This window comes from Pangasianodon hypophthalmus, chromosome 1 (assembly GCF_027358585.1).
Source record: "Pangasianodon hypophthalmus isolate fPanHyp1 chromosome 1, fPanHyp1.pri, whole genome shotgun sequence".
Classification (NCBI taxonomy): Eukaryota; Metazoa; Chordata; class Actinopteri; order Siluriformes; family Pangasiidae; genus Pangasianodon; species Pangasianodon hypophthalmus.
The window spans coordinates 5,016,537-5,043,386 of NC_069710.1; the positions used below are offsets into that span (position 1 = coordinate 5,016,537).

At 39.4% G+C, this 26,850-nt stretch overlaps 2 protein-coding genes across 3 annotated transcripts; one reads left to right on the plus strand and one right to left on the minus strand.

The window, feature by feature from the left end:
• Nucleotides 1–10,186, plus strand: vapa (VAMP (vesicle-associated membrane protein)-associated protein A). The gene is made up of 6 exons (XM_026913353.3): nt 1–211; nt 4,091–4,243; nt 6,183–6,286; nt 6,819–6,899; nt 8,829–9,008; nt 9,207–10,186. Exons 1-6 carry the CDS (start codon nt 154–156, stop codon nt 9,366–9,368), a joined length of 738 nt encoding a protein of 245 aa, XP_026769154.1. The 5' UTR covers nt 1–153; the 3' UTR covers nt 9,369–10,186.
• Nucleotides 9,604–26,783, minus strand: LOC113526374 (protein APCDD1). Of its 2 annotated transcripts, XM_034309666.2 has the most exons (6): nt 23,617–26,783; nt 20,784–20,882; nt 15,839–16,016; nt 15,164–15,683; nt 11,380–11,701; nt 9,604–11,076 (listed from the first exon to the last, which is right to left on the minus strand). In XM_034309666.2, the coding sequence occupies exons 3-6, from the start codon at nt 15,916–15,918 to the stop codon at nt 10,646–10,648; spliced, it is 1,353 nt and encodes a 450-aa protein (XP_034165557.1). In that variant the 5' UTR covers nt 15,919–16,016; nt 20,784–20,882; nt 23,617–26,783; the 3' UTR covers nt 9,604–10,645. The 2 variants fall into 2 exon arrangements, with proteins under 2 accessions (XP_034165557.1, XP_026769144.3); XM_026913343.3 differs by lacking the exons at nt 20,784–20,882; nt 23,617–26,783 and adding an exon at nt 16,720–17,867.
• Between the last annotated feature and the right edge of the window lie 67 nt (nt 26,784–26,850).

Here is a 26,850-nt window from a genome sequence, read left to right on the forward strand (position 1 = left end):
GCCCGTGCCTGTGCTCGTGCCCGCGCGCGCGCTCTCAGCTCCTGTGTGACTCAGTGAGATTCAGTGCTGTTTAGGTGGATATTCAGATAGCCTAGCTAACCTACAGCCACGCCGGCTTTTTTGGCTGCGGGAAAACATCACTGCTTAGACAACATGTCCAAACCAGAACAAGTATTAATTCTCGACCCGCCGTCTGATCTGAAATTCAAAGGTAAAAACTGCATACGTTCCTCTTCTCTACACAGAGCCAGGCAGCCGCTTGTCAGCGGATTACTCAGCTAGCTAGTTAGCTAACCTAATTCAGGTTTGTGATGTTAGCTAAGGATGGCTAGCTAGCTAACAAGCTAACTAACAGATCCCCGGCGTCAAGCGCGGGGATAAATGTAGCTAAAGCTCGCTTATACCTCGTATCCACTGCCGCCATTTTGAATGAAGAGACGGGGATTTCTAGGCCTCTAATAAAAATAATAACAGGTATTACTTTACCAGTTTGGTTGAGCTTGAGCAGTGCTGCCAAAATGGCAGTTTAGCGGAATTCGCGTTAATTCTGTTTATTTAGCTGCTGCACTGTGGAGGAATTAGACTAGCTAAGTTCACTCTGAGCTTTTACTCACAGCTAAATGTCATTAAAACCTATTGGCTCATTTCCTAGCTAACGTAATGCTAGTACTGAGTGCCGTGCCCTTTTACTCTCTGTGCTAGGAAATGTGATTAGCTAGCTAGCTAAATAGCAAAAAAAAAAGAGGAAACGCACCTAGCAGCTATGAAGTAGCTAGTTAGCTGGGAAGTTTTTCATTCAGTAGCTTTGCTTTATGGACAGCAGTGCTGATTCACATTGTCCTGGTAGTGACGATGCTCACATGGCTTTGGGGAACTCAGTACAGGAACAGGCTCAGTGATGGTGCTAGTGATACTGTGGTTATTGGACAGCAGTGTGCCATCTTGTTTATCACTGTGTTAAGTCCATGTATGAATATGGATCACCTCTGCCCAGATGTTATTTAGATTTTGGATGCTTCACAGCACTGATTCTGACATGGTAGTGGAATGGTAATGTATGCTGAACTGTCTGTGATCCCTAAGAGCTGGAAAACAGTCCAATAACCAACAGCAGTCCAGGACTAGAGGATGATTAAAATGATAGTTCACCCAAAAAAATGAAAATTCTGTTATTAATTACGATAATCATAAGACTTTCATTCATCTTCGGAACACAAATGAAGATATTTTTAATGAAACCTGGGGGATCCCTCCGTTGACAGCCCATGTAACCAAAACACACCAAAAAGTTCATAAAAGCATCGTAAAAATAATCCATGAGACTCCAGTGGTTTAATCCCAATTTTATGAAGCGATATGAATGTTTTGTGTGTGCAAAAAAAACCGAATGGACTGTCAATGGAGGGACAGAAATCTCCCATAAAAATATCTTCATTTGTGTTCTGAAGATGAACGAACGTCTTCTGGGTTTGGAGAGACATGAGGGTGAGCAATCGATGGCAGAATTGTCATTTTGGGCTGAACTATCGCTTTAATACACACACATATACAAAAAAAGAACCACAGTCTCTGAATATACACAACAAGGTAGATAAGTCTAATAAAGTGGAAAGTAAGAGTGCACTATGTTTACAAGTCCAGCAGATGATAATGTCTGGTCCGTGGTGGTCCTGTGGAAGTACTGACAGATACAGTACATGAGCTGCATCTTACCTGATAAATGGTCAATATCTAGCTACAAGGCAGGTGCACATAGCAACGTGGCCATATTGGATAAATATTGGATAAATATTGTATAGCCCAACTATCTCCGTTTCAATCTCCAGAACATTTTCTATGCATGTAATACATTAAAACCTCAATGTCCTCTGGACTGGAACATCTACTCCATCCTGATAACTGTACAGTGTAGGGGTGGGTTTAATGGCGGAAAAAAAAAATCATATCACACTACTTCATTTTACAATGTACAATGTATTACAGTATATAATTTTGCTAAGGTTTTGCCAGAAAGACAGCAACAAGGATCACTGTAGGTTCAGGGATCTTCATCCAGCATTTATAAAAATAAATAATTTCACAAAAAGTAAAAAGTAAACAGTTGGTACAAAACTAGTTTTTAATAATAGAATAACAAAGGAGTTATAAAAGAGCAGACGTGATGCTAATGACGATGCTTTAAAACGTGTATCAAGATTTATCATGTCACAATATCGATATATTGTCATATGGCCCTATTCTTATGAAATATGAAAAGCCTATTCATATTGCTCATTCTTGGAATAAGCTTGCTGACACTAATTGGTCAAGTATAAAAAAAATGTCAGCTTGAACCTAACTACAATTTTAATGCCACCGCATCATTAAAGAAAAACAGCACACATCAGTAGTAGAAGCCTGGTCATCAGTTTGTAAGGAGTATAATGCTGATGGTCAAGGAAGAAGTCCAGGGCTGGTGGATTACCGTCAAATAAAGTCAGTGACCAGTAAGATGACCAGTAGAGAGAGAGAAGGGAGAGCCAGCAACCTTTGGAGAACATACAAGATAATGACCAGGTAGACAATTCAGCTCATGAAAGCTCGTGGACAGGGACCCAAGAAATATACTCATATACACCGGTTATACGAATATACTTCTTGGATCAAAAGTTGTTTTCCAAAGGCAATGAAAAACCTCTTTTTCCAAATGCTAAGGTGCAAATACGGTTCACTTTCTCCACATGTACGTGCACGCATACAGCACGTGCACGCACGTTACGCAATCAGCATTATCCACATACTCGATTTTGTATCTTCTGTACAGCTGGAGGATTAAAAGCGGCATCCACTAGATGGCACATCAGAGCCAAAAAAAAAAATCCCTGTTCGTCTAGTTTCCAAGTCAAACTGTAATGTTTAGCGATTTCGTGCACAGCGACCTTCAGAGTGATTGTTGTCATGGTCTACATCTCAAATCTAAAACACTCACCCTATATTCAGAAGACTGGTACTCAGAATAGACCTTCCGTTAGGTTGAAGAGGTTTTTAAAATCCAAACACTAACTGTAATAGGAAAACTGTTGTAGAATAGTACATTAGTTTGTGATTTGAGACACGACGATCGTCTGTTTATTCAGTAGCAGACACATCGTCACATGGTGCTATACTGCCTCCACTACGTACACTGGAATTGCACCACACATTAATTTTTGAGGATGTGCACAATCTATGCGCCAAAGGACCACAGAGTGTGTGCGGTGACCAACTTCCGTACACGTAGTTAACAGCAAGTATAAACCAGCCTTAAAACATACACTCCACTAGTCCCCTAGTGTGAGTACATGCATGGCTGTAGTCCTGAAAGGTTGCTGGTTGTAGGTATTACGTGAACAAAAAAGTTCCTTTACTGTAGTTCAGGAGTGCATACACCTTACAATAGTGGAAAACCACTTCTTGGGATTCCTGTAATAAGGTGTGGTTTTAAACCCATTGCTCTGTAGGGTTTCAAGTTTCCCCCACTCCTAACGCACCTAACACAATGCAATGTATCAGCTAATTAACAAATCCTTCATGAGCTGGATCAGGTGTGTCAAGAGGAAATTTGAAACGGCGCAGGACAGAGTATCCTCAGGACTGGCGCTGGGAAACACTTCTCTAAACCTAGTTGCCTTTAAGGATTGAGTCTTAGTCGTGTCCCGAATGTTCTCTCTGATGCTCTTTACACATTTTCCTGCTCAAGACACTAATGTTAATGAACCTGAGAAAATTGAGATAGTACTCCTTATGCCTAAATGCTTTTGTGTGAAACGTAGAAAATAGGGACTGGCAATGTGGTAACATTGATATTGGCGGCTGCGTGCAGTACTTTAAGGACACTGTTTATTTGTTTACATCCTCCTTTTCTTTCTTAATGTAATTTATTTGTGTAATGGCATCTGAACACATTTTTTTATAGTATGTTTTAAATTGCTCAAACTTTATGAGCAAACGTATATATTGTGGTACGTATTGCGTATTGTTAAAAAGTTTTGTTGTTAAGAGGTTGAGAACATTCTTCCTGTTTGAGTACTTTCAAGTCAATCAAATTTACGAAAGCTGTTTTTACTCACAGGCCCGTTCACAGATGTTGTGACCACCAACCTCAAGCTCCGAAACCCGTCCGACAGAAAAGTATGCTTCAAGGTGAAGACAACCGCACCACGTCGCTACTGCGTGCGGCCCAACAGTGGCTCCATCGATCCTGGTTCCTCAGTCATTATCTCTGGTGAGACATGTACAGACATCTTACAGACAGTAGGGGTGTGAAATTTTCACAGTATGACTACATAGTGTAAAAATATCATGGTATTAATCAATCATTTAAGAACACACAAGCCTGTGGTATAATTAAGTCTGTAGAAAAGTCTCTTTGCATGTCATTGTGTATATATAACAGAAAAAAAAGATCAAATTCAGTAACCATTCTTATGATTTTTCCAAACAATTGGTGTGTAAATTTTTGCGTGAGCCAAACCAAACTAATAATTTCCAACGGAGTTAGAAAAGTTTGACTGGGCAAAATTTTCTCGAAGGTATTCTTAGTCCCTGACCTAGTGAACTAACATGAGGATGCGTTTTTGATAGAGACTCCAAACCACTTCTATAAGTCATAAAAATTTTAAATAAAACTAAGCAAATTAAACTTGACAGTATATTCCATATATTAAATTATGTAGTTATATAGTAATCCATGCAAATTATACGACATGAAGTTGATCAAGTCAAGGTTTACATTAGTTAGTCTTCTTATGTGTAAGTTTACAGGCGCTCAGGAACACGAGTAGGATATGAATGTTTTCTGAAACTACGGGATTTTCATGAATACCAAACGTCTTGTGTAAACACTCCTACGAATGATTTACGAATAACGTACCCAGCTTGATAAATGAGGTCTGTTGTTCGTATTAGTCACTTTGTCATTATAAGCTGAAAGAGAGAGTGACTGCAAGGAAAGGCGGCACGCTGAGCCAAAAAAATATCTAACTAGCGCAGAAGTGTGCATCGCTGCTTGGTCAAAAATAGAGAATTGTTTTGTTTAGTTATGGTGAGCAATGCCATGTTTCGAGGTAGAAACGTTTTCAGTGCAGTCATATCCTGTGCAGAGAAATGGAGGTTGTTGTACAGTAGTGTGATTCAGGGGCAGTCCAGAGGGAGGAGGAAGCAGAATTTTTGGGGAGTCACAACCAGGCACAAAGGGATGAGTACCACAGGACTAATGAACTTGATTGCGTAAGAAGAAGAAAAAAAAAGAATGGGTAGATGGTAATAGACGGAAAAGTATTTTAATTGGTATTATGAAAAAGTCAACGGTGACGTCATACACCATGACTAACCATGACACCGTAACAACTCTATCAGACACGCATCCTGGTTAGCTGTTTCTCCTGTCACTCAGCATTTCCTAAAGCTGTTGCCCCATCTGGTCTAATTGACCGTTTCTCATTACAGTTGCGTAGCTTTGGGGGCTGAGAATGACGTACATTGTTCTTTGTCTGATTCATGCAACTGTCACACAGCACTGATAGCAATGAGTTGAGTGCTGTAGCTGAACAAGTGTGGGAACAAGAGTCTGTTCACTAGCTGTTTGTCTGCTACATCCCATCCCAGGGTACCACATATACACATAATGTACGTGTTTAACTTATTAACATATGGGTGTAGTGGTAGCTACTGAAGCAATAATAATTGTTTAAAATGGTTTATAGAATTAAGTTGGAGTGTTATGGTCCGAATTGTAAGGCTATATGTGCGAATAGGAAACCAACACCAGGATTTGGACTTCACATTATACTTCATATTATACACTAATATGATTTTTCAGAAGAGGCTTAAATGGAGCACACAACACATTATTATAGCTGATATTTCTGATTTATACTGATAATAGGAATACAGATGTACTTGCAATCCTGATGGTTAAAATGTCACGCTCAGACTGACATGTACAGGTAGAACAAAGATGAACGGATGGATACCAAAATGGTCTCGAATTTTGCGTGTCCTTATTTTATGCCCAGATTTGATTACACAGCTTTAATAAATAAGTTTTGTTTTTCATTTCAAATTAATTGTTGGTGAGATTATATCATAAATATAATGTTACAAATTAATTGGACTGTTCTGTTCATGCATTTATTATTATTATTATTATTTTTTTACTCCAGTAATGCTGCAGCCTTTTGACTACGACCCAAATGAAAAAAGTAAACATAAATTCATGGTGCAGACCATTTATGCGCCACCCAACATAACCGACTTGGAAGCAGTGGTAAGCGTTTTCCTTTTTTATTTATTCAGCATTTTGCCACTTGTTTTTCCTCTTTTGTGGTCTGTTGATGCAAGGCTTTTCTAAACTGATGCATTCAGAGTGTTCACCAGCAGAGGGTAGTATCAGCTTACACTCTTTATTTCCTGCGGCACCGATCGTCCCACAGGTCTTGTTGCAGTCTTGCTGACCTGTAGGAAATAGCATATTCAAGAAAAGTCATTTGTTTTTCAAACAAGGCAGCTAATCTTTCTTTCTTTCACTTCCCTGCATGTCCCTCTCTTTTCTTTCATTTAGCATTCTTTCTTTCTTCAAATATTTGTACCAAAGTCAGTGATTAACAGTCATTAAGGCTTGATCTGAGATGTATTCAGTAGTGTGCAGCTACAAAGGATGACTATCAAATGTTATTTTACTTTCTAACATTCATATTAAAATGCAGTATAAAAATGAGATTTATACATGTAGAAAATAATGATGCACTAAGCACATATAATGTTTAACGCATGTATCTTTATTTTTTCCACCCTCACAGTGGAAGGATGCAAAGCCAGAGGACCTTATGGACTCTAAGCTCAGATGTGTTTTTGAACTGCCTTCAGAAAATGATAAAATGGTGAGTAGTGCTGTACTCACTTCTCCTTTAACAGCTTGAGTAATCAGCAGCGAGGTGACGTTTGTAATACTGAATGAGCAGAGAGGGTTGCTGAGCTTTTAACTGTGCTGCCTTCATGCTAAACCCTAATACAGTGTGACCAGTAAGGGAATGAGGCAGAAATGTATTTATAATCTCAGTCTCAAATCTGCAGTAGTCCACAGTATTAGACTGTTAAATGTTAGATATAGCTCTGGTTAGGAGTCTTGATCATCAGTGTTCTAAAACAATGTATAAAAAGTATAATTTAACAGTGTTATGTATGATTTAACTTGGATGTGGTTCTGAAGAGGCAGTGATTTGGGAAATATCTTCAAATTGAATCTTCAGATTGCAATATTAATGAATTTAGATAAGGTTAGTTAAGTCTCTAACCTTGATACCATTTTTAATTGAATCCAGTGCATTACATAACAAGCTCTCCATTCATATGTTTTAACTGTGTTTGGTTGCATACTCTGCTGGATTATTTATTTCTTTATATGATTTATATAGTTGAAGGAAAATAGGCATATAATTTTCCGTATTTAGAAAAGAAGACAGGTTTTGGTTTAGATTAAATTATAAAACAATACAGGGCAACACAAATATTTTGTTCCCTAATTGACTGAATCGTGATGGTCATGATTTTACCATGCAAAAATTATGATTATCATTTTACCATTCCTATGGTGTTGTATTAAAATATTCATTCACTGGACCACATCTCTGACATCCTCCTTCCCTGTCTTCTCGTTTCCCGTTGCTGTAACTTTAAACCCTTCACTGCATTTAATAGGTACACTTACCTGACTGGACTCTTCTGTGTATACATTTTCCTATGCTTAGCCTAGTGTTTCTTACTAGGAGAGTAGTATATCTGCTTAATGTTCTCTGTGCAACTGAGTTCAGTTTACACAAATCACAGAAACATTACACATCTGACCTGTGTGAAATATGCGAAATGTTAAATCACCCGTGAGACAGGAGCATGTTTGTAGTTGTTCTGGATGATGCAGCTATATTGCTCTACTCTGTCCTTTATAGTCAGGTATGTGTGGCCCTGTAGCTGGGCTCAGAACGCCCAGGATGCAGAGCTGTGTGGGCAGCCGCTCAGCCCCCACTCCTGGAGACTACTGCACGCCTGCAGGCAGCCGAAACCTCACTGATCAGCAGGAAGTGTTTGACTTTCCCAGTGTCAGGCCAGGCCAGAGATCAGGGTGGGACAGACAGAGTCAGGTTTGTGAAAGGGAGCCATATCAACATTTCTGAGCAGGAGTTCCAAACAGAGAATATTCACAACTTGGTGAAGTTCAATATCTTTTGGAAGTAAGCAACATTTCAAGTGAATATAGTGTCAACAGTTTGCAGTGGTTAACAGTGCTGTACTTGTGTAAAACAAGTAGAATGTCTTTTCAAATACTGTTCAAGTCTTCTCCAGAGGAAATTAGCAACATTGCCAACCTGGACAGAAATAAATACAATTCCAGAGCAGCCTGTAGTATGATATTTATGAATAAGGGCTTTTGTTTTCCATCCAGAAGCTAACTTGTGGGTATTGAGTTCTCTAGAAATCACTGGTTACTCACTGGTATAAAAGAAAATTGAGAACTTGTCTGTGTAGTAGTTATGAAAGGATTAGCAAATAAGTAAAAAATATATACTCAAACAGTGTGAGTATTACAATGTAACAGGTTTAGCAGTATAAATCCTCCCTTTTCAGCCTTTCTCTAGGCATAGACAGATCCAACAAATGACAGATAAACTGCGCTCATTAACAGTCTTGGAACATCTTGCTTTTTCATCACACCCGCATTATTCTTTTATTCACCTGCGTTATTCTTTTGGTTAAACTTGCTCCTTAGTCTCAGCTTTTGTCTGTATAAAGCTCTTTGTGTCTGTCCTAAACAGAATGACGTAGACCCGACCAAAGCTGCCCCCGTCCTTAACTCCTCCAAGGCAGACAGTACATCGGCAGCCAAGCCCAGCAGCATGGCTCTGGATGACACAGAGATGAGAAAGCTGATGGAGGAGTGCAAGAGGCTGCAGTCAGAAGTGAGCAAACTGGGAGATGAAAACCGACAGCTTAAGGTACAGAAATGAAGAACTGAACTGAGAAGTGTTACGCACTATTTAGAACAAAACATTTATTATATGAACAGCGGAAACTACACACAGACGCTTGATGCACAAACACCTATTCATGTGGTTAACAGCAGCTGTAATAAATGTGTTGTTACTCTCCAGCCTTTGGATGTAGAACTTAATATTTCCTTTATTATTTGTTAGGATGAGGGTCTGCGGATGAGGAAGGCCCAGCGCTCAGAAAACGTGGTCTCAAACACAGCAGCCATGGTGAGGAAGGAAACCGGTTCCAAATCGATCCCCTCACTGCTTGTTGTTATTGCGGCTGTCTTCATTGGATTCTTCTTGGGGAAGTTTGTGTTGTAGGATAAATGCGTGTGTTCTACCCAGCTCCTTCCAGTGTTTTCTGGGCCTGAGGGGCGAAGCGTGTGTTCTTGTCGTTCAGCGTCGCATCAGTGCTAGTCTGGCCTAAGGCGGCGGGGAAAAATGCGTCTGTGTACAGAATCATTCAAACAGGCCTTGCCTTTTTGCAATCTCACATGGATAGTACACATACACACTCAGAAAAGAGAAGAACAAAGTCTCTCCGTTTTTTTCCCCATTTTCTGTTTTTTTGTTTGTTTGTTTTTTTTTTTTTTTGTGGTGAGGGGTATTTCTTTTTCCTTCCAAGGGTGGGACAGGTGTAACTGTACATTTATTAATACATCAATTGCAGTCAAATTGCACTGTGTAGAGACCTTTATGATAATGAAAAAATCTATGATGAATAAATAAAATTAATTGTCCTTGCTTTCTTTATGTGGTTTAATAAGTGTTGGAATGTTTTAAGTGTCTTGTACATGTCATTCTAATCCTTTATGAAAATTTAAAACTCAAAGGAAAAAAAATGATGCCGCGTGTTGCTGGTTAGCCTCTGAGCTTCAGATTTACAATCATTTTATTTTCTTGAATGTGAAGAATTCACCTGAGAGACTGTGCCTCCTTCCATGTACATTATTTTCTCTCAGTCACCTGACAGACACATCTTACTCTTACATTAAAAGTCTTAGCATTTAATTTATGCAAATTATATACTCATTTGTGAGGCAACTGTTAACATGACCACTCTGACTGTATATGGTATTTAACATTGAGCCACTGGGAAATAAGAGAAATTAAAATTAAATAAAACATCTAACATTCTCGTTTCAGTGTATGCGTGACGTCTCTGTACACACTACTGTACATACTACTGTACATTTTCAGTGAAACAGAAATTTGATCCCTTTGATACAATGCATGCAGTGGGTGACAAATGTCTGACCAACTTTTACTATTACTGTGTAATTAACATGCATGCTTTCATCTTGACCAGCTTCATAAATATTTGATGGTGATTGATACTTTATGATTTTAAAATGTACAGTCCACTTAAAAGATGGTGGTAAACACCACAAACATACTTTCAACAACTTTTAAAAAACAAAGGTTGCTGAAGCAGTTCCACAACATACTCAACAACTAGTTAACATAATTAATTAGTCCCATTAATTAAAGAGGTTGGGATCTGCATATAGGACAGTTTCTCCACACTTCAGTTTTTTTTCTGTGATAAGCAGAAAGGGCGCACACACAACAATATGTAAACACTTGCTCTTCTGATCCTATATGACAGAAAAGACAAGTGTAACCAAAATGAAGGCATATACCAGGTACTGGGGCTGTGTGTTGCATCCATTCCCAAGCCTGAAGTGATGGTCTCCCTCCTTTCCAATGCCTTTGTGCCCGGAGCTGCAGTGGATCAGCGGCGGCTGGTAGGATGTGGCGCGTCTGTGAGGCTGGTCAGGGCTTGAGCCGTTGGTAGGTCTCTGTCCATTGAAGAGGAGGCGGTGTCCAGCTGAATCTCGTCCCATGTAGAAGAGCTCGTATTCAGTGTGAGGCAGACGGATGCCCAGGGCGGCACAGCCTGATGTTGGAGTCACGTCCTGTTGTACCCCCAGCTTCCAGGAGCCCTGTTTTCCACATTCATCCCCACTGAAGACATTCAGGAGAGAGGTAGTAGCCACGTCCATGGGAGTGACCTTCATCTGGGTCACTGCAACAAGAAGAGAAAATTAATACCAATTAATTAATTAATCTTATAATACTATATGTCTTCAGATATTCAGCAATCTAGGGTGATGTGCATGCAAGCAAAAAATTTGTTCGTATGTTATACATTTATGTTCATGTTCAAGACAATTATTAGGTAGCTTTACACATAAAAGTTGAACAATTGAACAATTGAGCTGTAAAAAGCCACAATTTGTTTCTTTGCATGAGTCACATTTGCTCATTAGCACCACCACCACCTGCTTAATAATTATTGCTTGGGGAGCTCTAAACAGGCTTAGTGTACCTGTGAAAGTGTATTCAGTGCCTCCCATGACAGTAGTGGAGGGAATGCCTGGGCTGTAGTGTCCTTTAGCAGAGATGCTGAATGTGGGATGCCTGCAGACTGGGTCAGAGTAATGGTAATAGTGGCCCTCCCAAATGTTGCTCTCCTTGTGGAAGACGAAATGACGGGTGAGGAAGAGCACCCCTGGGCGGACCTCACAGCGCTTACTAACCCAGTTACCGTAGAGATGCAGGGGGTGATCAACCCGAGATGGCAGAACTGGTGGATGATGAAAATCTGCTACAGAGATGATCTGACATGCGACACAGCTATTATCATAAGTCTGAAAAAGAGAAGGAATTTAGATAATACGTAAATTATGATTAAAAAAGGGGAAACTATAAAACACGTCTAGGAAAATGATGATACACAGGTTTTGTGGTCTCACTCCCTGAGTCTATTTGGCTTGTAGAATCCCAGACTGGCACACTGGCACATCACATACTGACAGGGCAGAGAGAAACCCTGCCATCTTTCTCAGCCAATAAGACACTCGTGCTCTTGTAGTCAGCATGAAAAAGCAGGGCTTAGTGTTTCTATGTCATGGGATTACAAAACAAAGCTCCTCATAAGTAAAAACGGCAATAAAATGATCATAAGGAAAAACCAAAGCAACATTAAATTTGGTGATTTAAAGAAAAGGTCTTTCATCACTCTTTCTGAGATTGGTCCAAAGGCAAGTATTTTGAAGAATGTGGTCTGGGCGCGTGAGTCTTATTATATCAGTTTCATTTAGACGCTAGTGTAAGCCATATGCATGTCTTTCTTACGGTCTGAAGAGAATTTTAAATAAATAATCAACATTAACTGCATTTTAGTTCACCAGTTTCACAGGAAAGGATGAATTCTTGTTCTTGGCTCAATTATACAGTAATGTAGTTACTACAGTAAGCATGATTGTAGTGGAATTACAATCAACCATCTTGTGCTAAGCATGCCTTTCACTTGGTAAGGCTAATATACACCTAGAATATTTATTGGAAGCAAAAGGGTTGCCTTCTGATCAGTTGCTACTGCTCGACTGCCATGACTCAACACGCACCTAATAAATTATTCAGCCTCAAACTAGAATTCATTAACTACATCTACACTGCATCTTTCCTAACTCCTTTTTGTAGCCATCAGAATGAAGAGCAGCGTGTGCGAGTATATGGGTGAGAGCGCCCACATGAAAGGCATTAATCCAGCCGAAAGCTCCCGTTCCACCTCTTAAGTCTGGCTGCAGTTTTCCCTTAGCCTTGCCATAGTGCCTTAGGCACGCACCAAGTCAGAGCTGGAATTCAGAATGATGCCCTTTGCAGCTCTATTTCCTCATTCCCTTTGAAGCAGACAGGGGATAGAAGTGGATCAGCAGCCTTGGGTACGCTCTGGCACCAACTGAAATCACAGTAAAACGGCAGGGGAAATGCTGATATTTGTTCTGTATCAGTCTTGTTTGAAATAGTGGAGTGGTTGACGTCAGATCATGGTAATACTAGAACAAAACTGCATGACTGGAGAAAGTGAAAGCCAATGAATACATAATGCACTCAGCATGTACAAGGAAGGGCATGACAACTACCTAAAGCACACACAGGAAGATGAGGGCAACCTTACTGGCAGGAATGAATCACAATATAAGTCACATTTGACATCAAGTGTATAGTAGACTTGTACTTTAAAATACACTGCACTTCATAAATTAAACATGCTTCAGTGAAACATTTCATCTATTTTTAAGTTTTGTGTGTACTTTTGCTTTCGACTGCACACACAATGTGACAGAGGTCTACAGGGTAATGCCACGACTGCCAACATCTTTCTTCCTCCAAGAAGCCTATTAATATTCATAGGCAAAGGGACCTTTGTAATATATGGTTTATTGTGCTGTTACTCATTTTCATTTAGCCATTTATTACTTAGTAGTGATAGTTAGTGGAACATAAAAAGCATGTGTTGTGAAAATGACAGTATTAATCAGTGCCTATTTTGCCGTGCAACTCCACGACGTGTTTATTGTTATTAAAGGACGCAGACTCGCTGCTTCTCCGGGCCTGTAACAACCTGCTGCTATGTGATGTTAATCATCTATAGCTTTGCTGGTTATGTGATATTGGGAGAATTGAGTTTAAGTGCTGAAGCAGTGAAGATCTAGCCATGCTAAAGTCTGAGGAGCTTTTAATTAACTTCAATCTCCAGATGACCAATTTAAGCTCATTTTTTAGGGACACAATTATAAGGTAATGTTTCAAGTTCAAGTGATTAAGCTGAAACTGAACAACCAGCGCAAACGATTCACAAAAAAGGCAACCTTCTATCCCTAAAACAAATCTTCTGCTGATTTTTAGATAAGATGGGCGTATGTTTTTCTTATGTCACCCAGAAACCAATGGAATGCAAACTTTCACACTCAAATGTACATCACTGTCCACTTTATTAGGAACACCTGTACATTTATGCATTTATCTAATCAGCGAATCATGCGGCAGCAGTGCAATGTAAAAAAAAAAAAATCATGCAGATACAGGTCAAGTGATTCAGTTAATGTTCGCGTCAAACATCAGAATGAAGAAAAAGTGTGATCTCTGTGACTTTCTTCGTGGCATGGATGTTGGTACCAGGGGTGGTCTGGGTATTTTATAAACTGCTGCTCTGGGAATTTCACACACAACAGTCTCTAGAGTTTACACAGAATGGTGCAAAAAACAAAAAACAGTGAGTGAGCAATAGTTCTGTGGGTGGAAACGCCTAGTTGATGAGAGGGATCAGAGGAAAATGGCCAGACTGGTCTGAGCTGACAGGAAGTCTATAGTAACTCAAATAAGCACTCATTACAGCTGTGGTGATCAGAAAAGCTTCTCAGAATGCACAACACATCAATCCTTGAGGTGGATGGGCTACAACAGCAGAAGACCACATCAGGTTCCACTCCTGTCAGCCAAGAGCAAGTCTCTAAGTCTATCATGGGCACAGGCTCACCCAAACTCGACAGCTGAAGACTGGAAAAAGACCAGGTGATTTTTTTCTAATCTTCAACTGTCCAGGTTCAGTGAGTCTGTGCCCATGATAACCTCAGATTCATGTTCTTGGTTGACAGGAGTGGAACTCAATGTGCTCTTCTGCTGTTGTAGCCCATCCATCTCAAGGATCGATGTTTTGTGCATGCTGCGATGCTTTTCTGCTCACCACGGCTGTAAACAGTCTTTATTTGAGTTACTATATCCTTCCTGGCAGCTCAAACCAATCTGGCCATTCTCTTCTGAGCTCTCTTATCAACAAGGCATTTCCACCCACAGAACTGTCACTCAGTCAATGTTTTTTGTTTTTCCAGCATTCTGTGTAAACTCTAGAGGCTGTTGTGTGTGAAAATCCCAAGAGATCAGCAGTTTATGAAAAACTCAAACCAGCCCATCTGGTACCAACATCCATGCCACGAACAAAGTCACAGAGATCTCACTTTTTCTTCATTCTGTTGTTTAATGTGAACATTAACTGAAGCTCTTGACCTGTATCTGCATGATTTTTTTTGCACTGCAATGCTGTCACATGATTGGCTGATTAGATAAATGCTTGTATATGCAGGTGTACAGGTGTTTCTAATAATGTGGATAGTGAGTGTATATTCGAACCTATTCCACAGTTCAATTTGCACAATGGATGATGGAAGTATGTGTCACGGAAATGACTGAGATCCAGTTTCAGTAAAAAGCAGGGCACTTACTTTAGATCTCTTATACAAGCGCTAAAGCCGAGGTGAAGCACTGACCTTGACGTTCTGGAGGGGGGGCTGGTAGCCCGTGGGCCTGTGGTTTCGCCTCTGAGTGCGCTCTGTGTGCACGTCCCCCACAAACAACTCCTCCGCTTGTCTCTCAGGCTCGCTGGGTCGAAAGCGCCTCTCCATGCGTAGCAGCTGCAGCTCCTGCATGCTGAAGTCTAAGCCGTGGGTGCAGTCACGATCCGAGCCCTCTACCCACAACTCATAGCTGAACTCTGGCTCCAGGTGTTCTGTAAGACCACAGCTTGTCTCCAGTTTCACCTGAAGATCTTTGGCCACGGGCAGGCTGTGGCTCACCAGCAGCACTCGACTCAGCTGGTAGTCCGACTCCGTGCCTCCACGGACAAGCCATGATGCCTGACGAGGGTGCAGACTGCCTTCGATGAGGAGAGTGTAGCCTGGCTTTGTGCAGTGGTTGTCCCTGTAATAGAACTGAAGGGCCTGGAAGGTGTGGTTTGAGAAGAAATGGTAGGATCGAGTGAGGAATTCAGATCCGGGTCTCACCTCGCAGCTTTAAAAGAGAAAAGTGAAGGAAAACTGTTACTCAGACCTCAAGATCAAGCAATCCCAAACATCACAGTGAGTGTCCTGTGCAGTTAAAAATAAGAATAACGTAATACAAGATTTCTATAAGAAAGTGCGATTTGACAGAAGCAGAGACCGTACCTTTCAGACACCCAGTGTCCAGCAATATCAGGAGGCATTTGCACACTGATCTGCTCTCCATCTTGTAGGTGTTTGAGCATGTAGTGACACTGATTGTGTTTGTAGATCTTCCCATAGCTCTTGTCCAGCTGTCCTGGTGTGGACTTCACCAATTTATGAGGCAACTTCTCACACCAACCTGCAGCCATGAGACGGGGTTGTGATGCAGGAGATCAGAAAATCATTTCAGCTACACATTTCCCACTGCAATAATGCAACACTATATTTCTGCCTAAAAGGAATCAGATAATATGCATATACACACTACATCATGGAAAGTAAATTTGATCTTTTGATCCTGAAACCAGACCCTGTACAATATATAGAGAATTTTGTAATTATACTATAATAATTTCTGAAAGCATCATGTAAAATATCAAGCACACTCCTGAAATCTACTTTACTGCAAAATCCAAACTATGCAGCCCAGAAAATGGAGGCTGGAGGGTGACACATCTCAGAGTCTTGTATGTAGGGTGTGTGTAGGGTGTCATTTCAGATTCAAAGGTAGCTATCAGCACCAATAAGGCACAATCTAGATGCAAGTACAGCTATAGCACTAGTCTGCTTGGCAGTTTGCCCTTAATTACATGGCTTAAACCTCCACGCGCGTGTATTAATAAAACTTTTGAAATCGAATTAACCAGACCTAATTTTCTGCTCTATAATTAAGGTACAAATTACACACAGCTCCGTGACACCACGATGGATTTTCCACAGCTGCTATAATCGCTTATCGTGTTAAATCTAATGCAAATGAACCTGAATTACTGATGCCTAATTATAGATGGATAAGTTTAAGAGAGCTGCGTTCACTACTCCGAGTCTATTAACACACTCACCAGCATTCAGGAGGAGGAGGAGGAGGAGGAGGATGGGTGTGCTCGTCGTGTAGCAAGAAAACATTCTTCTAACTTGTCTTCCAAAGAGAAAAAAAAGACAAACAAGCTCCCCAAGTTTGGGATAAATGACAAGTACAAGGAACTTGTTATTAAGCTGGCGCACTTCGCTCGACAGATTTTTCCTCGCTTAAATCTCTCAATTCAGGCATAATGACCAAGAAAACGGGTTCAATTCAACACCCTGACTACACACGGGACAATGACCGTACTGTGCTTCGTACACACATTCCAAAAAAATGAAGTTTAGTCCTCGTAGAGAAAGAAAAACTCCAGGTTTGAGTGGCTATACTCCGCAGAAGTAGCAGCAGCTGAGGATGAATCTGGGTTTCCACAGCCTGGAGAACGGCGACTATTTAAACCTAACGCGCGCGCGGATCTAGTAGTATCGCAGGCGCGCGCCGCAGCATCAGGGTTGCCAGATTAACACACTCACCAACACTCAGGAGGAGGAGGAAGATGGTCATGTAGCCAAAAAAAAAAAAAATCCTTCTAACTTGTCTTCCAAAGAGAAATAAAATACCATAAAAATTAAAAAACAAACAAACAAAAAAGCTCCCAAAGTTTCGGATGAATGACAAGATCTTTTCCCAGTATAAGTAACTTGTTATTAAGCTGATTATCACCTGTTAGCTTAGCACGCGTAATCCTATCTAATAAACAGTAAACTATACGCACCGGTGACCGACATTTTGTTGAGTTTTGTACAGGGTGTGTTCGGATATAATTCCTTCTAAACGAACCAAATGAACCATACTTTCCTGTCAGAGTCGACCAGAAAAGAGGTGCCGATGACATGAGTGCTCTTTGGTGTTGACAATACAAGTAGAAAAGGGAGCTCAGTTGTCTTTCTGATCAGCTCTCAGACCAGGTGCTGTCTACACCTCATCTTCTCTCAGAGCCTAGCTGTGAACACTGAATTATAGATATCATCATTCAGAAAGGGTTCAGAATCAAAACTAGTCAAATACCAGAAGCATGTGGAGAAAGAAAAGCAATGAGGAGAGGGAATCTGGTTCAAAACCAGCTCATGCTTCATGCCATAGCCCTATTTGTGACTCTCATGCAAGCAGTAAAATACATGCATACACTACTACAATAGTAATATACAGTGGACTGTTGATTATTATTATTATTATTATTATTATTATTATTATTATCATCCATCCATCCATCCATCCATCCATCCATCCATTTTCTGTACCACTTATCCTTCACAGGATGGCAGGGAACCTGGAGCGTATCCCAGGGGACTCTGGACACAACACCCTGGACAGGGTGCCAACACATCACAGGACATAATCACGCACACACACTCACACACCATTTCACACACTACGGACAATTTAGAGATGCCAGTCAGCTTACAACGCATGTCTTTGGACTGGGGGAGGAAACCGGAGTACCCGGAGGAAACCCTCAAAGCACAGGGAGAGCATGCAAACTCCATGCACACAGGATGGAGGTGGGGATCGAACTCCCAACCCTGGAGGTGCGAGGCAAACATGCAAACCACTAAACCACCGTAACCTCCTATTATTATTATTATTATTATTATTATTATTATTATTAACATTATTATTATTGCTGCTGCTGTCGTCTAACTACTGAACCTCAATATAGCATAATTGCTAGTGCCACATTTCCTCTATTAACAGTCGCACTACTACACAACATGACTTACCCTGACATGGACCCAAACAACCCCACTGGCAGTCATTAGAGTACTTTATCACTTAGAATACTTTTATCTGTGAAGTGACAGGTACATATGGACCGCAAGACAAGCAGACCACAAAATGAACCACAAACAAACCGTACTGAGCCCATCTCTCAAGGTGGTCTGAGTCTGGTTTGCTTGTGGGCCATTTTAGACAGATCTGAATTCATTTGTTGTGTTCACATACTTCACAATATAACATCACTGACCCGAGACTATTTGTAATGCTAAAAAGGTCCAAGTGTGAAAACACCCTAACAGAGTTCTTTATTTTTAGTTATAGGCAATCGACTGCCTTGATTTCATATGAAAATATTTACTTTTATTAGTCTCATGACCAGGGCCATTTACTTCAAACCTGCAACTGAAAAATATTTCTGCTTTAGAGCTCTATAAACGAAAGTAAGCCGGTATCTAAATATAATCTTTAATGGGTCTATTTGAAATATTAATATGATTATAATAAGACTTTACTGTCACATTTATTTCAGAAATATGTGAACAGCTGTAATTATGACCAGTGGAGTAACAAATGGTACATTGTAGATACATAATTGGGGGTTTATAATTGTAACTATCCATACTGCACAAATTTTTATAAAGAATATTTTTGCAAATATTATTTTAGATGCAACAAACCACACAAATTTACACAAAATGAATACAATATCAATAAATTGCATTTTTATTATCTTTGCTAATCTATTTGTTAAAATAGTATTTATATTTATATAATCATATTTAACAATACATTAAATAAAATACATTAATACATCTTATTTAAAATACATTAAATAAAATACATTAATATGTTACAGTATGGATTTAAACATTTTTAAACATTTTAAATGACTGATGCAAAATACTGATGCTCTATTTTCCCACTTGTCAGAATTATAACTAAGAATAAGTCGTTTTTTCACCTTTTAACAATTACAGAAGTAAACCATTTTTTAGGAGGAAAAAAAATATGAAGCTAATTAATACCCAAAGATGAATGATTAAAAATGCACACTGAACATAAGTGGAAAATTTTCCAAACTGGCAACACTGTGCCCAGCCTCCTCCTGCTCCTAAGTGCACATCCAGCACACAATTAGTGGAGCATATGGAAGAGGATATGTAATCACTCAGGATTAACTACAAGTACCTGTTTACTTCTACATATTTGGCCTATTCTTTTTTTTTTTCACCATTCCAACTTCAGCAGATCTGTAAAGGAAATGTCACTGCAATTTCACATGACAGTATGATATTACACTAATCATCATGCAAAAATAAAATACAAATAAAATCTGCCAGGATTTAGAGTTCAGGATTTTAGGGAAGGGAGCTGTTACTAGATAAGGAGTTGCTATTGTCATCACCGGTTTAATTATAACAGGACATAGCTGTGTGAAAGAGGGCAATAGTCTGGTCGAAATGCAATTAGCCCCCAGGATATTTATTGTGTGTATGTGATCTGTCTGGTTATTATCAAATATACAGCACAGATAAGATATTAGAAATCCATCTTCTCCTTGTAGTCAACAGTATAAATAGATAATGTTACCTGAATAATTATATATATAAAAATATGAATAATAGCAAGTGCTTCTTGCTCTTTCATTAATATCATATTACCTGTATGAAAGTGCTCAGTTATGATCTGCCAGGTTCATATTTAATTCAATGTTCTTTTCCTAGTCACTCAAACATTGAAAGTATGTTATTTGTTGAGATGAAGGGGGAAAAAATGTAAAAAGCAACTCAGGTGTGAGGAGAAAATCATCATCGCCTGGTGAAAAAAAAAAAAAAAATCCTCACACCTTAAACACCTTCTACACTTTTCAAAATAAACTGAAATTTATGTCCATGTCTGACTCACACTGTAGCCTGTGTTAGCCTGGTGCCAAACACATCCACCACTTCTCTTCATCACACGGGACAAATATAAGTTGCAAACATACTGAACTGGACTGCTACTGAATAAAACATGACAAGAGGATGTACACCCATCGAAGTTTAGGTTTAAGTACACATTTACCACTGCTTTGGATTTGGCCCTATTATTTTTTTCCTCACAAAGCAGCATTGCAAATAAAACTGCATTTCAATCTAACAGACATGACAAATGACTTTTTATGGCACTAACTACCTGTACTTTGTGCCAGCATGTGACCACAATCTTGTGTGTCAGGTAGTCCATCATCCTCATATCTCTGACAGCTCTCTAACACCTCTCCCAAGAAGAACCTTTGTGATTCTGGCTTCTCATAAATGCTCCTTCAGTGATGGCAGCTCTCACCTGGGTGTGTGTTTGCAGTGCACAGACGGCCTTTCCTCTGCGCTGGCCTGGGTGTCTGCCAGCCTGCTTGCAAAGCCTTGCTCTCGCCCGCCAACCCATCTGGAAACCAAAGCATATTTAACATGACGGAAATATGCTTGCAGAGAGCATTTGTGATGGGTATGGAAAAATATGCAAGTGTTTCCTTGATTCTACAGTAGCGTAAATGTTCGAGAATAATCATTTGAGAACGTAAATAAACACCTATAAACAAACACTATAAAGGTTTTGGAACCTTACAGAGGCTAATTTTGGGAAATTAAAGTCAACCTGGAGTTTTTTTTCCTCCTACCTCTACAGTTCTTGTCAAAAATCACTAAATGGCTCTGCAATTTTCAAGCACTAATATTGACATAACATTATTTTTATTAGCGCAATTTGCAACATGATTGCAGATCCTAACAGAGTGGAGGAAAAACTCATTCCAGCTTCACAGCTGCTTGAAACATTTACGGGAAAGTGCAAGTGGCAGAGAGTGAGAAGAAGCGAGATGAAAAGACCAGCAATCCTCTTTTGCCCTCAGTGGGGTCCCTCTTGCACACAGAGGGAATGTACTGGCTGATTAAGGGTGAAATCCTGTGGTCCTTTGTCACGAGTTGAGATGGTTAGTCAAGGTTAAAGGTCATATAGTCCTACTGAGATGACTTAGCTGACCCTCCCCATGTCACAGCATACCAAAAGGATGAAAGGAATGAAAGGCGAGCTGAAATCAATTCTACAGACCTTGATTAGGGAAGAATAAGAAAATACGATAACTTCCTGAAAACACATTTTCTGAAAATGCAGAGAACCTGAGGATCTTTTGAGAAATTATGAATAAATGTATGAGCTAGAACTACAGACCGCATCTGCTATTAGGGCAGAATGGATAATTAGCTTATGCTCCAACAAGTAGAAAGAGCACACACAATCACAATATTATGGAAAATGCACTGAAAAAAAAAAAATCAAGGGCTAAACCGAAATTGTGAAACTTCATTAAAAGCATGCATGCTTTAATTTTTTGTTTCATTTTTTTTTTTTAACTACACAGAAGCCTTTCTCACCACTAATCAGATCTCAGTTCAAAACTCTCTTTTAAAAGTAGAAGCCTAAATCTGGGTGCTGTTTCTGATTTTACAAACCCTGTCACATTCAGCTGATTACCATGCAGAGCAAATTCTTTCACTTTTTTTTTTTTTTTTTGATGTTTCCCTCTCCTGCCAAACTGCCAAAGTGAATCACAGAGAAGTTGATGAACACGTCTGTCAAATCTCAGTGGTTGAAACATCTGCAAGTGTGCCAAGCACATGTTACACTGACAGCGACAGTGGAGGAGTGGAAGACGTGAACAGATGCTGATGTGGGAGAGACGTCACTCCAGCTGTTGGCTTCAAACAGACATTCACGCACGGAAGAGGATGGAGCCAGAACAAATTTCCACAACAGTAGGATGTTCCACTGAATATTATGAGTTGCTCTACATGACACTGTAATTCCCAACTTGGAACAGAATCGGAAAATTAACTGCTTGATGGTTGAAATTGATTATATCATTATCATTCTTGATCACATATGTGCATTTGTGCGCATGGTGGTGGCGGGAAGATGCAATTTTCCTTCCTGCACTTCCCAACTTCAAACAACAGAGCCAAACAATGGCAATTAGATACGGGCTTGCCTCGAAAGCAGGGTATAAAAATAGCTAGTCCATTAACAGTCCTGGACTTATGATTATTGGTTGCCTCCTTAGCAAGCCACTATAAGGAAATCCTGAAAAACAATACCAGAAGGCAAGAAGATGCTTTAATCAAAGTAAAATGGTGGAAATCCTGCATTAAACACACACTCCTCCAAGGACAAACTGCCAATTTACACAATGACACATAACAGAGGACACTGAAATACAAAAATATATCAGATTGGGATCTCATGTGTAAGCCTGTTGAAGCTGCGGAACCCCAGTTGCTAATCCCCAGGGCAAACAGAAGCAAAAAAAAATCCTTGTTAAAAAAGCCAGCAGAGCAGCTAAGACTACTGATTAGGATCAGAGTGACTTTGCAAGCTCCTGAAATAAAACAGTAAGGATGAAGGGCTTTACTAAGCTGCAGGAGAATTAGACCAGCAGAGATCTGATACAGCGATATGAGATGCAGATCTGACATTCCATGAAAGGTCATCCTGCTTTTCATTTCATATATGTATGCCAAAGTAAATCTCCTATAGCTCGCTCTATCTATCTATCTATCTATCTATCTATCTATCACAACTGTCCTTTTTTCTGCATATACCACATATAGAGTGAATTAAGCTTCAAGTTCCAATTAATTAATTATGCATTTTCTTAGCAGCTGAAAATCTTCCAGACCCTCCAAACATTTCTAATATACTGTGGGCATCCAATACTGCTGTTTGATATCCCACAGAGAGTGAAAACAAGCGCTGTATATTAATGAGAGTTACTCTGCTGCCAGGATTCATCTATAACATCAAACACAAATGTATGAGTGGTTGCAGGTGTCAGAGAATTAGATTTATGTGAACTCATGGATCTATAAGATCAATCATGCAAGCCAATTCAATTCAATTTTTTTTTTATTTATTTATTTTTTTACTATTTTTAAAAAAAAAAATTATTTTGTAATCGACCTGCTGGAAATCACCAGCGTATTTTTGTTTTTCAGCGTTGCAATGCTTTTGACTCGAAGCAAATTCAAAGTGCAGAAACCACATTAAAAGGTAAGGAGGGGTTTCATAAGCAAAGCCCACAGTCCTCTAGTCATTCTGTGGAGCTGGAAAACAAAGTAGCACTCACCCTGTGAGCGTCTGGGCTGTGAAGGGAAGTGGACTTTGTTCCAGATTTCCTCTTATTCTTCAGGAGGGGCTGCATGGGGCTTTGATGTGGTGCTGGGTAGGGCACTAAACGGAGAGCGGCCAGATGGGGCTTCGCTTCACTGGTGCTGGAGGAATATTTATGAAGATTCAAGGCATTTGCAGACACAGCACTGCTGTACTGTTCAGCAGTTTACCAACAAAAGAAGTCCTTCTAATAAGCGTACACACACACACACACAAAAGGGACAGATTAAAATATTTTTCCTCTGAAAGAATTCCACAAATAATAAAGAAATGATTTATCTTTGTTAGCTGTAATAAAATATAACATTTGTAGGATAATGAATCTGTACAAGGACACATACAGTCATATTTGTTATGATTGAATGGTACCATTTTAGTCAACCTCTGTGCTTCTCTTCTTTATTCCTTTGCCCACTAACTGGCCTATGTGTGCTCTTCACCATAGTGCTGTTACTAACTCAGTCCTTTTAGCAGAAATGGAAAAAAAAAGGAAGAAAAGCAAGCTGCAGGACCAGGTCAACTATTCAGATGCTTTAAGTATGCTTTTAAGATCTACCAATAACTAAAGGAAGGAGAGCATTTGGTACAGTAGTTGCAAAGCTATTACTCTACCTTTTAACAGTTTTTTCTCCCCTAAATGTAAAACAAACCAGTTTTTGTATTCTACATAGAAACGTTCTCTATTATGAATCATTGCAGCCTTCATTCCAAATCAAGAAATGACAAAACACCACAAACAAGACAGAGAGTTCCAAATAACAATCCCCAAATGAAAGAGATGATGTTGGTCCAATTGCCTGACATAAAACCACAACTACATTAGCATTCCCAGATACTATGCCCAGTGGCAGCTAGTTTCCCTAGCTCCCTCCCTTCAGCCATGCTAATACCACTGCCTGAGCCGCCATGTGAAGAGGCAACTAGTTTGGTCATTCGACTCTACTCCAGAATGACGTCATATATCTGTCACTGACTCCACACCATCATGTTAAAGAAGTTTTAACAAAGTACAGTATAGCTTTCATTTTGACAAACAGGGTCTAATGCGCTGAGCCGATGCCATGATGTGGCTCTTTACTATTATAAATGTAAGCTAATGGCTGCTCCTGCAAAAAAGGCTTTTCAGGAGAGAGAGAGAAAAAAAAAAACAATAGCAAAAGACTACAGCAATAAATGAAGCAATAAAGCATAAAGAACAAAAGAGATCAATGGCTGACATTGCATACATGGTTGAAGAGGCACAAACCACTAATTACTTTAAGAAGCTGTCCTGCATGAGGTTTACGATCCAGCTCAAGCATTTCACACACATTTCTGTGCACGAAGAAGCAGCATAGACAATTACTGGCTCACTCCATCATCAAAGATGCTCTCCTAATCTTAGGCTTTGGATTTCTTTTCAAAGACTTTTTGAGTTTGAATTTAAAAGAACCTGTCGGCTGTGCCTCATCACATCTTATAAACAATCCATTCTGCAGTTCTTTAGTAATGGCTGTTTTAAGAGCCAACTTTACGGACATGGATTAGGTCTAGTTTTGAATAGTATGTTAATAGTAAAGACAAGTTAATTGTAATTATACCACAGCACTGTTGCATTCTCGATTCTGATCAGTCAGAAGGTGTTGATTACTTATCTATAACAGCACGGTTCGGACAGTAGTTCAGCTTGGTCTAATATGCTGACATTTCTATAGAAATGTTACTATTAATAAAGGATACAAAAGAGTCTGTTTTTGTTGATATGGTGAAGTTTTTTGTGAGGAGATGAATTTAATAATTTTGCCTTTAGGAAGGAGTCTCCATGGTTGGTGCTGTGTAACAGTCAGAGGTAAAGCTGCAAATATGTTTTCAGTCACAGGAAATTCTTAAGGCCTACGGGCTTTGCAGTTTCTCAGCAACATGACAAGCTGCATTGTGTTTGAAAAAGAGGATGGAGAGGGAACAACTATTTATAGCTGCTATAACATAATTGATAACAGGAAGTAACTTGTTTCACGGAAGTTCCAAATATGAAATGTAAACTATAAATGGATAAAAATTAGACATCCTTTAATTAAAAAAAAGGACATGTAACAATAAAATGTAAGCGATGTTTGTAGAAGAGGAATAAAGCTCTTCACGGCATGGCGTTATCAGAAAATAATGATCTTGGGGTTAGTAAAAGTAACAGCGCTTTGCGTTGAGCTGCATCTCAGCATTCTGCTGTTGATTATTTTCCTACAAGAGCACACCCTATTGTGTGTGTGTGTGTGCATGTTTTTTTCCCTTACTTACTTAACCTGGGTTGTCTTGTTGTTCGCACTAAGGGGAAAAAAATATTAGTAATTCTAATACATATTCTTAAAAATGATGACATTAATTGGTTATGTTCAACCTAAAATATGGCTTTTTTTTCCAATGATTTTTAATTCTTATTTTTTAAATATTCATTGTTAATTTCAAGAACTAATATTCATATACAGGGTGAAAAGTCTGAAAAGTCAGGAACCAATCGGAGTAAATCTACATATACTTAATTTTGTATTTATTATTTACGAAATATCCTCTACACATTCACCCTTAAGCTCTATGCATTTTCTCAGCTGCTACATCATGTTTTGTGGATTTTGCTCAACATATTCGGATTGACATATTTGCTCAATATATTCCCAGTGGTTCCTGACTTTTCTGACACAAATCATGATGAACAAATCATGGGACATATGGGATAGAAATAATGGGTTTTTATCCATCAGTTCCTGCATAGTCTGGAAGATCCATGTATACAAAGAGCTCCCATTGACTATGTTTAAATGCAGTAAAATGCCCAGGCAGGTTTTGTCTGAGGAAATCTAAGCTGACTTACATTGCAATGATTACTGACATCACACAGATTATGCGTGTGAACTTGACACTCAAATTGTCTTAAAATTCTGTAGTCATTGCATCTGTGACACTATGCATAATAAGAAGCACAATTTCAACTCACATCCTCACCACTCACTTCTGAAATGCTATTATTGCTTTCATTCTAAGCACAGGAATGTACTGAACTTGTGCTTGCAAGCTCATCTATACTTGGAAACACTTTCTTTACAAACCATTTAAAAGGCTTGGTGTTATGTTCCAATGTTTGGACAGCTTTTAAGCACAAATGTAGTCAGTGTTACTGTAGGGCAAGGTTTGTTTTCCCCTCACAAACAGCCTTCCT

Bases quoted from the DNA above. Each gene is read 5' to 3' on its own strand.
- vapa (XM_026913353.3), top strand. From the start codon at position 154: ATGTCCAAACCAGAACAAGTATTAATTCTCGACCCGCCGTCTGATCTG. The intron at 6,287-6,818 runs GTAAGCGTTTTC...CCACCCTCACAG, and splicing joins TAACCGACTTGGAAGCAGTG to TGGAAGGATGCAAAGCCAGA. The intron at 9,009-9,206 runs GTACAGAAATGA...ATTATTTGTTAG, and splicing joins ATGAAAACCGACAGCTTAAG to GATGAGGGTCTGCGGATGAG.
- LOC113526374 (XM_026913343.3), bottom strand. From the start codon at position 16,783: ATGTTTTCTTGCTACACGACGAGCACACCCATCCTCCTCCTCCTCCTC. The intron at 16,017-16,719 runs GTGAGTGTGTTA...TCATGGCTGCAG, and splicing joins CCTCCTCCTCCTGAATGCTG to GTTGGTGTGAGAAGTTGCCT. The intron at 11,702-15,163 runs GTCAGTGCTTCA...TCTCTTTTTCAG, and splicing joins CCCCCCTCCAGAACGTCAAG to ACTTATGATAATAGCTGTGT.